Source organism: Netta rufina (genome assembly GCF_964035555.1).
Source record: "Netta rufina genome assembly, chromosome: 4".
Lineage (NCBI taxonomy): Eukaryota > Metazoa > Chordata > Aves > Anseriformes > Anatidae > Netta > Netta rufina.
Genome location: NC_140127.1, coordinates 71,169,269 through 71,183,721, shown reverse-complemented (window position 1 = coordinate 71,183,721; position 14,453 = coordinate 71,169,269). Strand labels below are relative to the sequence as shown.

General features: G+C 51.9%; 2 protein-coding genes across 6 annotated transcripts in view; one reads left to right on the top strand and one right to left on the bottom strand.

Moving 5' to 3' along the window:
* The window catches only part of REEP1 (receptor accessory protein 1), a 53,431-nt gene extending 41,801 nt beyond the window's left edge, over window positions 1-11,630 (top strand). For 3 of the 5 annotated variants that reach the window (XM_084286489.1, XM_084286487.1, XM_084286490.1), the window contains 3 exons: window positions 1,376-1,411; window positions 7,001-7,149; window positions 8,413-11,630. In XM_084286489.1, the coding sequence (XP_084142615.1) occupies window positions 1,376-1,411; window positions 7,001-7,149; window positions 8,413-8,484 (257 nt within the window). In that variant the 3' untranslated portion in view covers window positions 8,485-11,630. Of the gene's footprint in view, window positions 1-1,375; window positions 1,412-4,427; window positions 4,563-7,000; window positions 7,150-8,412 lie in introns of those variants that run through there. The other 2 variants (XM_084286488.1, XM_084286491.1) reach the window with 2 other exon arrangements.
* Window positions 11,631-12,325: 695 nt separating this feature from the next.
* MRPL35 (mitochondrial ribosomal protein L35) lies at window positions 12,326-14,431 on the bottom strand. The gene is made up of 4 exons (XM_084286760.1): window positions 14,277-14,431; window positions 13,974-14,148; window positions 12,819-12,963; window positions 12,326-12,688 (listed from the first exon to the last, which is right to left on the bottom strand). Exons 1-4 carry the CDS (start codon window positions 14,305-14,307, stop codon window positions 12,500-12,502), a joined length of 540 nt encoding a protein of 179 aa, XP_084142886.1. The 5' UTR covers window positions 14,308-14,431; the 3' UTR covers window positions 12,326-12,499.
* Window positions 14,432-14,453: the final 22 nt, after the last annotated feature.

Genomic DNA, 14,453 nt, shown 5'->3' with positions numbered 1-14,453 from the left:
TTGGCAGCCTGCTGGCAGCCGGGGATATTTTAACCTCGATGTGTGTCCCAACCCGTGCTTCTCCTCCGGGCAGAGCTGCCCCTTGCGTTTGGGAACTGTAAATGTGTGGCTGCTTGTCATTATAGAGATCTGGAAGCCCCAGAACCACCTTTCCCAATATTTTTCAAGGCAATCCTGGTTTTCTGGCAAATGCCCGTTTACAACCCACATACAGAGGTGTCTGTATTAACAGGGGGGGCTTTTGCACTTCGTAACCTTCTCTTACTGCCTTAGAGACATCCCAGGCAGTGCAGGTAAAGCTCGTTCCCTCCTGCTGTGACTTGAGGACTGGGATTCTGGCCACAGAGCTCAGTCCCAGGGTTGATGCAGACATACGTGGTGGTTGCTGATGTCAGCTGAAAGCTCCAGTGTGAGCGCTGGAGCCAGCCTTTATTTTGGGACAGTCAGAGGGACGTCCTCCAGCGAGCACATTCGCTTGATGGGACATTGGTGTCCAGAGCTGGCACTGCCTGGGCCGAGTATCAAATCCCAGCGCACTGCCCGGAGCGAGTGCCCTTTCTGCTGAAGCTTTCCTCAGGCAGAGATCGGCCTCAGCTGGGGTGACCTCAAAGCAGAAGCACAGGAGAGGCAGGGCTGAAGGCCAACTCCAGCTCTGAAGGCTTTGCAGGACACAGCAGAGGTGTGGCAGTATCGGTGCTCGGGAGATGCCCGGGTATCTCTGTCTCCACTCGCCAGAAAAACTCTAGCAAGGTGCCTGAGAACAGCCCGCATAAATCTTGTTGTATGAGCCCTCCAAGAATAAATTGTCGTAGAATTGAGAGCAGTTGCCTTCTATGTAAAATCAGAAGCTAAACCCACAAAAATCAAAAATCCACAGACTCTGTGTAAGATCAGAAGCTAACCCTGGTAAAAACCCCTCGAGCTGGCCCAGCCTCCTGTCTTTTGTACAAAGGCCACAGCCAGGCAGCTCTTGACCCGGGACGGGTCCTCAGACCTGTGATTTAAGATTGGGGATCTAGGAGTGTATTTTAGAGGTTGCACCCGATGACCTTAAGAGGTCTTTCCCAACCTAAGTGGTTCTGTAGTTCTGGATGCCTTCAGAAGCCCTGTGAGTGACTGCAGTGCGTGCAGAGGTCCTGCCTCAGCCCCCTGCACCAAACCTGCGTCGTGATGTGCGAGCAGGGCCGGGGCACGCAGTGCCAGCCTCAGCACCCGTCAGCACAGCCTCAGGTGAGCCCCGAGCTCTGTGCTGGCGCGGAGAGACACAAACGGGAGCCCTGGAGTCCAGCTCGGGACTTCCCAGCAGGGGAAGCCACCGCTGAGCGTTTCCCGAGGCTTACCTGGGTGAGTTCCTAACGCTCGGCTCCTCTTCCAGCGTGCACGTGCTGCTCGGTGTGCCGACTCCTGCGAGGTGAGTGCCGGTTTTCCTGCGTCCCTGCCGGGCATGGCCACGTCCCCCAGGCTCGCTCCTGCTGCCCCTCACTCACCGCCTGCCCTAACACCAGGGAGGGAGCGAGGGGAAGGCCGGGCTGCGAGCCCCTCTGTGATCCGTGTGTGTGTGTGTGTGCTGGTGGCAGTGCTCACCCGACTGACACGGGGGGCTCCCTGGAGAAAACCCTCCCTCCTTTCTCTCCTGCCCTGCTCTGGCCCACGTTTCTGCGTGATGGGCAGGACATTTGCGTTTGGGACGGGCAGGATAAGTGGCACAGAGCCTAGGAGCAGACCCTGCTGTGATGAAATACGCTCAAACGGACTCTTCCCTGCTTCGTTTTGTGCTAGAGATGTTTTTGGAAAACGTCTTTCTGTCCCCAGCACCGCTCACATTGATAAACTTGGGGTGGTGGAAAGAGACTTTGGCAATTCCTGGGCACCCTGGCTCATGTGCTTCGTGTTCGCTGTGCACGCAGCATCACGCAGCAGTGATGTTTGGTGATCCCAGCCCGATCCCATGTCCCCTTGCACACCGAGTCGGTGGCAAATCGAGCCCTGCAGCTGGTTTGTCACCCTCCCTGTTCTCCTTCTCCAGCTCTTTGCACTCTGAGTGTGCCATTCCAGGAGAATGAAGCCCGTTTAAAGCTGCCTCTGCTTACCCAAACCCGAAGCTCAGATTCACAGGACATTTTATTAGCACCCTTCTAATTCGGGCCTGAACCGATTTTATGGATTTGCCTCTTTAGGAGGTTTTTATAAAAGAATCATCAAATCCCAAAGTGCTTCATCAGCACGAATTAATCTCAGGGAACTCATTTAATGATGCTGCAGCAGTAATTAGCCCAGCGTGTTTACCAACTGGGCCCAAAGTCGTGTTGCTCTGGTTTAAATTGAGTGCTCTGCCTTGCAGATCAGCCTGCCTTGTTTTTTTTTTTTCCTTGACATAACCTGTGTCAATAGGAATACAGCGAGGCTCCAGCCCCGAGGGTTCATTCTGCCTGCACGGGCTGGGGCTGCCCGCTCCCTTGAGTTCTTTCTCAAAGAAAAGAGGGTGAAGAGAGAAGCCGAGTTTGCTTGGCCAGGACTGAATCTTTCTGCAGTGCTGGCAGGGATCTTCCCTTGGTTCAGACCTTTGGGTGGCTGCTTTCAGGACACAAACATGCTAAGTGCTCGTTCCCAAGGAGGTTATCATCCAAAGGGGCAGGGGGGCAAGCCTGACATCAAGCAGGCTGTCACAGGCTGTCGTAGCTCAGCCTTTTTGGCAGGAGCAGTCCCCTCAGTGCTCTTGCAGGTGAAACGGAATTGCTCCTCTTGCTGTCTGACTCACAACAACCCCACAGCTCTTAGGAGGTACTGGGTACTATCCTGGGACATCCTAGGTAATATCCTCGGTAGTATCCTGAGAGAGGCAGCGATGTGTTAACAGCAGCTTGGGCCAAGGACCACAGCTCAGGACCTTCATCTCCTGCTCTGGTACCTTCACGAAACTCGAGCGTGGGCATCCTCCTGCATCTTCTCGACAGCTTCTGTCTCAGCTCCTCTTGCTCTTGTTCAGTGCCTCGGTCAAAAACCTCGTTCCGAGCTCCTCCCAGGGCTGCAGCCACGTTTCTGACAAATCTCTTCCACGTCCAAGGCCTGTGGAAAGGCAGCCCGCAGCCCCCAGGAACAGCAAGGCAATTCCCTGGGGGCTTGCTTTCCCCTTCGGGAGGGACAGGGGGAAAATCTCCAGGGATGTCTGCTTGCCTTCTGGTAAATGCTGGCGTGCTGGGTGATGTCCAGCCTTGCGTTTGGGCCTTGTGTTTAAGAAATAACCAATTTCCCAGTCAGTGCTGGGATCGCAACTAACCCGTGCTGCTGGGGAGAGCTTCCTTGGCATGGCTGAGGGGGGGGGGGAAATTCAGTCTTTGTAGAGAGTGAAGGGATTTATAATCCAATGGATATCAGGAAAAGTACGGCTGCATGTGTCTGAGGGGGGATTTGGCACTGAAATGCTGATCGGGTGCCTCAGGCGTTGCAAGGAGCGTGCAGGGACTCCGGGAATGACCAAGGGGAGTGTTTGGTGGATGTGGCACCGCAGGGCTGTGCCCCGTGCCAGCCACCAAAACCACAGCAGATGCCTTGAAAACCACAGCCTGGCCTCAGTGTTGCCAGCCCTACACAGGGGCTGTCACAGCTCCCCGAATTAAACCATTGAAACAGTCTGGGTCACTTCGTTCCTCTTCCTACCTAGTTTTGCTCCCAGCTCTCGTGCTGGGGATTCACAGATATATTTTTTTAAACCTTTCTTTCGCTGAGCTCACAGGCCAAACAACAACTTGCTGTTGCTCCAGGCGTTTTATGCCTCAAAATTTCCCTCTTAACTGCTGAATCGATTGTTTACAGGCGTGATTTGTGTCAGTTCGCACCCGTACCAGTGGCAATCTGGGAGTTTCTCCGGTATTTAAAAATATTTTAATATTTATTTGAGTAATTTCCCCAGAAAACCAGTAGGCTCTTCGACTACATTTGCATTTTAGCAACCAAGTCCAAACATCCACGGCTGTTTAATAACCTCCAGTTCAACCCCAGATGTTATGAAAGCAAAGGCGAAGCTCTCTGTGCTCTGAACCCATTCTCCTTCCCCTTCTCCACCCAAATGCCTTCCCCTAACAGTTTATTCTTTCCTTTTTCTCTATGTAAATATTACGGGACGCTGATGTAAGTGTTACGGATCGCATGGGTTTTCTTCCGAGGTGTTTGGAGTAGCCTAGCACTTAACAACTTAATCCCTCGTGGGCTGTGCTGGCATTAACCGGTGCCTGCGTTGACGATGCTGGTTTGCCGTGGTGTGGTGGTTTTTTTGCACTCGACTTCAGCTTCGGAGAGCTGAGCTCCTGCCTGGCCCTGCTCTGTGGCTGCTCTGGGTTTGGCAGCGAGAAGTGTTGGGGAAGGACGGGACCTGGGTCAGTGCCTTTTGGAAGTGATGGCAAATTTGTCTTTGTTCCAGGGAAACGAAGCTGATCACCATCACGTAATAGCTGCTCTCCTGCTAAGTGCTGTGCAGAGCTCCTTACGTGGAGGATGCCCCAGAAAGCCTTAGCTTTGGAGTGACTTCGTCTTCCCTTACCAATACACCGCCTTGTTCCTGCTGCTCTAGTCTGTGCCTCTGGTTTGTCCGAGTGCCCCAGGACTTCCAGAGCAAGAAATATTGCCTGGGAAAATAAAGGGGATCCACCTCTCCAAAGCACTGGGGAGCCTGATTCCCACTGTATTTCCGTATCCAAATATTTCCTTGTCCATATATTGATTTATGAAAGTCCTTTGCTCGTCTGGAGCTACTGGGCGAGGTCCTGACCTCTGTTACACATGTGTAAACCCACATAAGAGTTAGTCTAGTCAGTAACACAGCAAGTGCTGGCAAGGCAGCCTGCTCCAGAATCATTTTGTTGGGCTGGAAGGGTTTTGCCAGGGAGATTTTTCAGCCCGTGTAGAGTCACCGAGAGTAACGATGACGAAGATCTGGCCCCACGTTTCCTTGCCCATGCTGGGCTGTTCCCCGTGGAGCATTGAAGAGCTTTGATCCCAGCTCTGCAAAATGCTCCAGCTTGCAATATGCCCAACTTCAGGACTTCCCACCCAGCGTGCTGGTTATATTACACGGGTTCCCTTGGAAGGAATTAGGAGAGGGTGAGAGGGGCTGGAATTAAGGGCTCTTTAAACCACTTACAGTCAGATTTTGCCTCGCCTTAGGGCGTAGAGGAGTATGATCTGCTCCGGATGCCAAAAAGCCATGTTTGCAGGAGGCAGCAGCGGCTTCAGCCTGGGACAGCAGCGGTTTTCCCAGCTGTTTTCTGGTTTTCCCAGAGAGGTGGGAGGTGAAGGCACCCAGAGGGCTCCCAGGTGGGCAGTGAGAGCCTCCTGGAGGTGAAGCCCTGCCTGGAGCCTCGGCCCAGCTTCCAGGGGATTTTGGGAACCTCTCTGCCTTGGGGTCGAAGCAGCCTGGGCCAGCCTGGGGACTGAGCTCTCCCCCAGGCTTCAGAGACCAGCTCCAGGCTGGGGACGGGATGCTCGGGGTGCTGGGGGGAGTGGAGGAGCCCACAGGGTGCTGTGCATCTGCCCTGCTGCTCGTGGAGGCACAACACAGCTCGCAGCGCCTACAGGCTGTGCCCAAGCTCTGAACAAAGCTTTTAAAACAAGCTTGACTCCTTCTGTCCTTGGCTTGGAGAGGCACCGAGGGCCATCTCCTGCAGCCAAGAGGACCCAAGCGAGGCTTCTCCTGGACATCTCACTTCCCACGTGGAAGAAGATTGGAAATAAAATGCAACATCCCTGCACTGGGATAAAAGTCAAATTCCAGCTCTCCCTGAAGGCTGTCTCGGTGTGTCCCAGCCTGCCCACGCGAGTGGTGGTCCAGGGGTAGAGACACTCTACCTGCAGCAGCCACAGCCTGAGCCTTTAAGGGTCTGAATTGGTCGTGATCAGACATTTGAGAATCCTTTTGCTGGAGTCTTTGCTCCAGCAGAGTCCTGCAGTGAGGCTGAGACACGAAGTACAGTATTTCTGTGAGACAAGAACATCATTTCTATGTAAGTTTATAAAAAAGGGACCCAGCAATTGTGATTCACATCGTCTAAGCACCAAACACTTCCACTCCTGCCACGTTTTAGAATAAAAAAATAAACGTGACTGGCAGTTAAGCTCAGAAAGCTCCAGCCCTGCTGGGAAGAAACTGCCCGCAGAGAGGCAGGGAGCTTGGTGGCGCTGGGTGTCCCCTCTGGAGCTCTTGCTTTGGGCTGGCTGCTGAAAACACCGACTTTTTTTCACTGCCTGGATTTGAGGCAGCGAATGCACTGTCCCAATAACCAGCCCCACAAAGATCATGTTGTAAAGCACGAGGAGGAGAAGCACCAAGCAGGTGTTGGCGCTCTGTAGTCACGGCCCCGCACTCTGCCTTCAGATCCATCAGGGGCAGCAGGCTGTGGGGTTTGCTCTAGGGACAGGAGAGGACTTTTCCCCACTGATCTCGTAACAACACAGCCTGCTGAGAGCCCTTTCAATGCCCGTTGAAGTTTTTGGTTCACTTCAGTGGATTTTAGGCTGGGCTGTAGGCTGGAGCTCTCCCAGCTTGCAGCCAGGTGTTGCTGCTGCACTTTGTGCACCCCAGGAAGCTCTCCCCAGGCTGTGCCCAAGCACTCCCTTGGTGTCTTCAGAGGATGCTCCTAAAAACCAGGACATGTAGGAACGATGGATGAATCAGCAATTCAAGAAATCAATTATTTCACTTATCCCTCAGCCCAACAAACACATTTCTTTCTAGAGTCAACCTCCAGAAAACCAGACCGTGAATTTAGTCTAAATTCCACATAAATCATCCAGGTAGAGCTTGTCATGTCTTTGCAAACGAGGTCCTTTTGATTTCTAACCCCTCGACTGCTGTTACTGAGTGTGCAGTGTGACCCCCTGACCATTAATCCCGGGAGGTGCATGGCCTTGCAGTGAGCTGGGGTTTGGCGGGGTGCGACTCGAACCATGGCTCATCTTCCTCCTGCTTTGTCTCCACGTTTAGCCCGTAACCGGCCACGTTAAGTAGATGTGAAGGACAAATACGATAAATACGAGCAGCCCCGGCAGGCAAACTGTGAAACGCAAGGCTCGGTGTTCTCAGATGATGAGGACAACGCTTTGTTGGATTGTGCATCCACCAACAAAAGGCCCAAAAGGAAGGACCAGCCCCTTGAGGTACTTCTGCTGTCGAGGTTCCTCCTTCTGTGACCTTCTTTGCCTAGCTGAATGAACTCCTTTCTTTGGTCTAAAAGCAGAGTCCAAAAGCAATACCTGCCCAGGCTTTCAGGGGTGAGTCTTGCTGGGGGAACGCTCAGATTCCTGCACGTGTGGATATCAACCCCTCGTTTTTCTTATCTGGAGAGGAATTGCTATTTTTGTTCCTGAGACAAGGTTCTCGGGGGCAGAACTGCCGGCACCCACAGCCGGGGAGCTCCCAGCTCAGAGCCCGGCCCCTCTTGCTTGAGTGCACACCTGGCCAACCCCACCGAAAGCAGTGATTTTGGGGATTTTAACACTTTTTAATCAGGCCTGGGATTAACAAATATGGTTTGTTAATGCCCTGAGCATGGAGCTGGGGCCTGCAGCCCTGCTGTAGCGCTGGGATTTGAGCCAGGAGATCTCACTGTGGGGAAGGGGAATCTGGTTCCCTCTCCCCATCTCCTCCTGGTGGGATGGAGAATCACAGGCTCAGGGGATCGCTTGGGACTTCAGGACTGATTTAGGATATTTACTGGGCAGCTGATGGCTGCTTTGCTGTAAGAGCGGGCTGGCTTCCCAAAGAAGCCCTCTGCCAAGCTGCAGGAGCTATCGCAGGGCTCTGGGTTTACAGACGGACACCAAGGCAGCAGCTCAGAGCCCGGGCGGATCTCCGTCTGTGGCAGGATCCCTGATACCCTGACGCAGGGGTAAAAATTCAGAGCAGCTGTGCTCCTCTGCAGCAGCTGGTAAGCATTTACTCTGTGATTCTGACAAGAACCAGGGCCAAGCTGAAGCTTTTTGGAGAGAATCATGCACCGCAGACATCATTTGTTGTTGTTTGCTTACTCGTCTACGCTTGGAAACACCAGAGCGGGCTTCCTAGCACCGCTTTGCTCTCTGGATCCAGAGGCTGCAGGAATTTGCACCAATTTCCCCGGGCTGCTTTGACCATCGTGGGATTAGGGCTCTTCAGCCATGCCTTTAAGCAGTTGCCAGAGGGGCAGGTGTTGGTTTGGCTCGGGTAAGGGGCTGCAAAGGTTTTCAGAAAGGTCCTCAAGCAAAAAAAAGTCCTCAGCTGGTGCTTCGTTAACGAGCTGCAAGGCCAAGAGATACTTCTCTCTTCATGCCTGAAACAGGATCGGTATCACAGAGGTGCCACACAGACAGGTGAGTTTTAAGGCAAGAAACCAACATTTCCTCACACGCCGATGTTGTTTTCTCTCCGTTTTGCCTCTGCAGGCACCGCCTAGGACCCTCAGACCTCGCTTCAGGAAGAAAAGTACCTCGTCCTCTGCCACCGAAACAATGTGAGTGCAACGAGCCAATCGCACCCAGATCCACAGAATGTCTCTCTTCTGCCTTAACGAGCTCCTCGATAACCACGTAGGAAACAGCAGCGGGATGGACGTGCTCGACGTGCGGCGCCGTAGACGCGGCCTTTCTCTCTCTCCTCTCTCTGTACCCCGTCCCACGCTCCTCGCGCTGTCGGTGGCACGGTCGGGGCGGTCTGACGGAGCCCTGCAGATTCAGAGCCCTCCTTTTGTTTGCAGAGCGTCCCCTTCCTCGTGCTAACCCCGTCGGGCCGTGCATTTACAGTTCTCGTGTGTGTCTGCGTGGCTCTGGCTCTGCGGAAGGCAAAACCACTCAGCTGCTCACGATGCTACACGGACAGCGCGTTGATTTGTGGCTTTACCATTAAGGAAGGGGGCTTGGGGAAGCCACGGATTTCTCTTCCCTCCCCTTCCTCCTCAAGGCAGTGGTGGTGGAACAAATATTTTGGTATTCTGGCTGTTCAAAACGCCTCATTAGGACTCGTTAGGGAAGGCCGAGCTGTGATGTCGATCCTCCTCCTGCAAGGATTCTCTTCCTTTGAGCCAACCACCGCGCTGAAGAGCCAGAACTTAGAGAGGACGAGGAAGAGAGGTGCGAGGTGAATGGTTTCAACGAGGCGCTGAAAGGGGAGCCTGAATTTTGATCAGCCTGAGCCAGGAGAGCTTTGTGTGGAGAATTTCCTTCTGGAGCAGGGGGTTGGTGAGAGCCGCGGTGTGTTTGTGTCCATGTAGATGTGTAAAAGGAGGGGAAGACGTCCTAGGGTTTGTGTATTTGTGCTTGGTGTCTCTTGTAAGTGTCCCGCATGTGAATTCACACATCCGTTAAGCGCGTGGCCCCTCGTGTTTGCTCTTGGCCCTAGACTAGATGAAACCCTTCGCGTTACCCAGAACTGCCCTCACCGAGGGATCCCTGCGCAGCCTGCACCACGAGCAGGGCTACTTGGCTACTGCAGGGGCAGCCCAGGATGCCAACAGCCAGGTGGGAGGCAGCAGGCTCAGACAGAAAGCTGCAGTGGCCTTTGCTCTGCTGGATGTGCATCACAATCCCGGCTGTCCCTGCCCGAGGCAGCCCCAAACTTTCCCCCAGAGCTTCCCAGGTATGCGGGGATGAGAGAAATAGGCTGTGCGTGCACACAAATATTTTTCTGAGCAGGCTGGGAAGTGGGGAAAGCAAGCAGGTGCTTCCTGAGTCTGCCACAACATTCGGCCCCATCGCCGGAGAATTTTATTTCCTTTACGTGTGCTAATTAATCGTGGCTTGCAATGGGTGAGAAGGAAGAAGTCCTCGGAAAGTAAATTGTAAAAACCCCAGAGTCCTAAATAGCACTTACAGAAGAGTCAGTCCTTATAACATAGTCAGCAAATGCTTTGAGGAGCTCAGCTTGTGTGTTTTATTTTTAAGCAGCTTTGGAGTTTGATTTATTTTGGCAAGCATTAAAAAGAAAGAGAAAAAACTGCCTGCGGTGTTAGCAGAAATAAAATCCTGTTGCAAGCAAGCTACGTTTCCCTGCTATGCAATAGGCTGCCATAAGATAAAAAGCTGACAAGTTTGCACTCAATTATGCCAAAAAAAAACCAACAAACCATAGAGCTACAACAGCATCTGACAAATTCTGTTCTCAGACACGCTGCGCTAACATTGAATCTCACTGAAAATATTAATCGTGTCTAATCTGCTGTTTTATTGTAAACTTGACTGTTTAGATTCTCTTAAGTGCTGAGGTGAAATCGTTGACAAGGGAGTTGCCTTATATCTCTCAAAACATTCACTGTATAAAGGAGAAAAATAAACCTTTTCGTATGTCTGGCAAAAAAAATAATAATAATGTATTAAATTATCAACTGAGCTGTATATTTGTGTATAGATAGACAAACGTGAATGCCTCACCACGTCCACGTAGTGCCCTAGTGTTCTGTCCACAGACCAGCCGTGTGTTTGGTTTCTCCTCCTCTCCACGCAGGCTGTTTACAGGTGTTGCCCCAGGTCTGTCCTTTCACCCTCTGGCTGTTTATTTCGAATAAACGCCAGCCATGAAGTCCTTTCTCCAGCTTTGCTTCGGAGCCTGATTCAGTGAGCGGCCTGCCTGCACTGCTGCTGACCCCTCGTGGCAAGGAGTTTGGAGGTGAGCAAATAAATGCAGGCCCTAGGAAAGGCAGCCTCTAGAGCTCCCAGCCTTTAGCCAGCACAAGGCTCGAGCGTAAGGTGCAGTATTTTAAGGAAAATTGGGGCTGAAGGGAAACCGCATCTGGTTCATGGTAAATGGGGCTGTGAATTACGTCACCAATTTACCATAAATTCACCTCAGCTCTGAGGACGTCAGGCTCAGGGCAGCCCGGTCCCATCCTCTGTGCCTGTCCCTGTCACCGCAGGCAGTGTCAGCGCAGTTTGTGCTTGCCAACTGCTGAATCAGGATCACAGCAGCCAGAGGGACTTCATTTTATCCCTGTAACCACAGAACAATCCCCCGCCAATTAAATTGTGTAGGTGCAAACCCAGCACGGAAGGAAAATCAGGTTATTTACTGCTAGTGAGAGGGAGAAAGCTGCTGGAAATACAGCGCTCCTCAGCCTGGTGTAAACAACCTGCTGCCTCCGCCTGCGCCCTGAACGCCGTGTTCCCACCTAACCAAGCCCCTGCACTCGTGACAGAGCGCTCGTTAATCACAGTCCCCTTCCTGCTGGTTGTTTGGGGTACCTGTTCTGCATCTGGCATCATACTTGAAGCAGAGAACGCGATGTCAGGATTTGTGTTTATCCAAACTGAGCAGGGATCGTCGCCGTGCACGCGATGCGATTGCTTTGCTGCGAGCAGCAGAAGAGCCCTGTGCTGAAGCCTCCCGAGCGCAGCCGTCACGACTCCAGAGGCTGACGTTTTGCTGGTTTTGTCACACCGCTCGATACACATCTTGAGTAAAGTCTTAATCTTTTCTTTAAGGAAAACAACAACGATGACATCCTTAGTCTGTTCAATGTATCTGGCAGGCCAGAATCATTATTTGACTGCTGTATTATTTTTATCTCAATTCTGGCTGACTGTATATAGATGTACTCACTAAGTGCTGCATGTCCTTCGGAACTTTTCTGTATGATGAACTGGAAAAAAAAATACAGCTACTGAACACTCTGCGTAACCCGTGAGTTCTTTGAAACGCCACAGCCTCGGGTAGGCAACCATCTCCTGCCATGCCGGTGGCGCTGGAGCTGACAAACGGGGAGTACCTAATTAATAAGGTGTTAATTATTAGGAAATATTTGAACCTGCTGCATTTCACACACTTGCTAAGTTTCCAGTGGTGGTCTTCTGTACACACAGGTGAGCAGAAGTGCAGTGCGTGAAAAACAAGGAAAGACGCAGAGCTGGCTGCTTGCGGATGTAGATTAGGACCCAATGAAGCCATTCCACTACTCAAAGACCAATACAAAATTCAAAATTCCAGTCCCACAGTGGAGTTCTGCCATGAAATTTGGCTAATGTTTTTAATTGGTTGGCAAAACCACAAGTAACCATTTCCTATGCTAACATGGAGACATGGCAACAGTGTCTGTGGTACCGTAACGGGCAGCGACACCAAAACAAAATCCCACTCTTCTCTCCTTGGTAGCAAGCTACCAACAAGCAAGGACATCAAATACCCTGAGGTTAAACACGTTTCTTTAAAAAAAATAAGTATTTTGAGTTATCTGCTAGCTTTTATTTTAGACTGTATTCATCCACACACATAATCTTACACACAACCACAAAACCAACAGATTTCAGAACGCTTAGGTGATGAGCTTGGCTCTCACCCTCTGCTAAATAAAACACAAATTGACCCTCAAAGTAGTCTTGAATATTCCTTTATTTTGGGCCCCAATACCAAAATTCTGACCAAACGCTACGTGTATGTTTATTTATAAAGTAACATGTTAGATTTATGATCTAAAATTCAGATACAGGGGCCATACCACACAAGACACCACCTCTTTCCCAGAAAGATGCAAAAAATAACAAATCTCTATACACGAAGATTTGTGCGATCATGGTACTTCTGGTAGGGATCATCAACGTACCAGTTTCTTCTTTTCCAGAAAGAAGTGGTCATTTTATCGAGGAGCTTACACTGCGTTCTGGTGCACAGCACCATCTCTCTCAGACGCTTCTTCTGGGCAGCAGACTTCTTCCACAGTTTCTTCTTGTAGCCAGACTGTCAGAAGAAAACACACAAAAAATTAAGTCTCCCTATGCACCCTTCCATGCTAGTTACTAATGGAAGGAAAACAGCCCACTGTCAGTAAACACAAAGCTTGTCTGTCTTAAAAAAAATAAACTCTTACCTTTCTCCTCACCCAAAGGCCATTATGCAGCCGGAGAAACCGGTCGATGACAGCTTTCACGGTTTTCCTCTTTCCCTTCCGTAAACTATAGTAAGTGACGGTCCTCACGGGCTGCTGAAGTATGGTTGGAAGTAGAGGTGTGACTCTGAAGGAAAAAAGAGGAGGAAATAGAACAGGAATGAAACAACTCTTTCATTAAGCCACTCACTGGATTTTTCACATAACGAGAAATCAGAAGTGCTCTGACTTGAGGATTAACAAAAATTCACGTCACGTTACAACACATCATTCAGCAAGCATACCTACCAATGCTAACTGCACCGCTGAGCTTCAATAGAAATAAATTAATATTGCAAGTTATAGAACAACTCTTCCATCTACTCTAAGCGTAGCTAAATATTTAAGAGCAAACATACTCAACTGTTATTAACATTCAGAACTTTCAGAGTATTAATGGTCAGCAAGAGAATCAGTGATTATAACAAGGCTATTTGTAAAGTCAAGTCTACACCTATAAAGTATACACCATTATACATCCTCCTTCAAGCATTATGCTCAACTGGAAGACTTGGGATTGTAATTAACTCGTTTATTAGACCAAAAAGCAGTAAGTAGCTTCTTAGCCAAGAAAGAGGCCACCTGCTTCTTGCCTAAGGTGCCAAGGAGGGAATAAGCTTGGTGAAAACTGCCTGACAGGAAGCTGTGGGGAGCTGGGGGTCGGCCTCTTCTCGCAGGTCACTGTGATAGGACTGGGGGAACGGCCTCAAGTTGTGCCAGGGGAGGTTCAGGTTGGAAATGAGGAGACATTTCTGTCAGAAGGAGCAGTCAGGTGTTGGGATGGGTTGCCCAGGGAGGTGGTGGCATCACCTGGGGTTGTTCAAGGCAAGGTTGGGCCTGGTGCTTGGGGACATGGTTTGGTGGTGACAGTGGTGGTTGGGGGGTGGTTGGACTAGATGGTCTTGGAGGTCTTTTCCAAGATTAATGATTCATTGAATTTCTGCTCCTCATCTGTTACATCCTTCCCTTGCTTTACCGGTGAGCTCCGGCTGAGGGCAGGCAGCACAGAGCAATGCCTACCTACCTCCTTACCCCCCACCCCCCAGAAGTTTCCCCCCACCCCAAAATCACCCCAGCACCGCGCAGACCGCCCCCTACCTGCCGAGGACGGAGGGGAAGCCCCCAGCGGGCACCTTCCCGAGGGGCCCCAGCCCCTTCCCCAGCAGCGGCGGCGCCTCCCTCAGCCACCTCAATCCCCTGCCGGGCACACCTCGCCCCGCGCCGACACCTCGGGCTGCCCGCGGGGCCCAGCTGCCGAGCGGCCGGAGGAGCCCTGCGGAGAAGCACAGCCCTCACAGGCGGCGGCCCTGAGGCGAGCCCCGAGCCGAGGCGCCGCCATTTCGAGGGCTCCGCGCTGCCCCCCCCCCACAACATGGCCGCCGCCCTCCCTCAGCCACCGACCCGCCAGAGCCCCGCGCAGCGCCGCCGCCATGTCCCGGCCGCCACAGGAGGAGGCGGAGCAGAGCCCAGGAGACGGCCCCGGGAGCTCCACGCTGAGGGCGGCGCTGACAAAACCGGGAGGAGCCGCGGCCCCGCTCCGCCTCACGCCGCGCTCCAAAATGGCGGCCGCCCTCCTCC

Coding starts and splice junctions, on each gene's coding strand:
- MRPL35 (XM_084286760.1), bottom strand. CDS start 14,307: ATGGCGGCGGCGCTGCGCGGGGCTCTGGCGG. Junction 14,149..14,276: donor GCTGCGCGGGGCTCTGGCGG/GTCGGTGGCTGA, acceptor GCTTCTCCGCAG/GGCTCCTCCGGCCGCTCGGC. Junction 12,964..13,973: donor TTCCCCTCCGTCCTCGGCAG/GTAGGGGGCGGT, acceptor TTTTTCCTTCAG/AGTCACACCTCTACTTCCAA.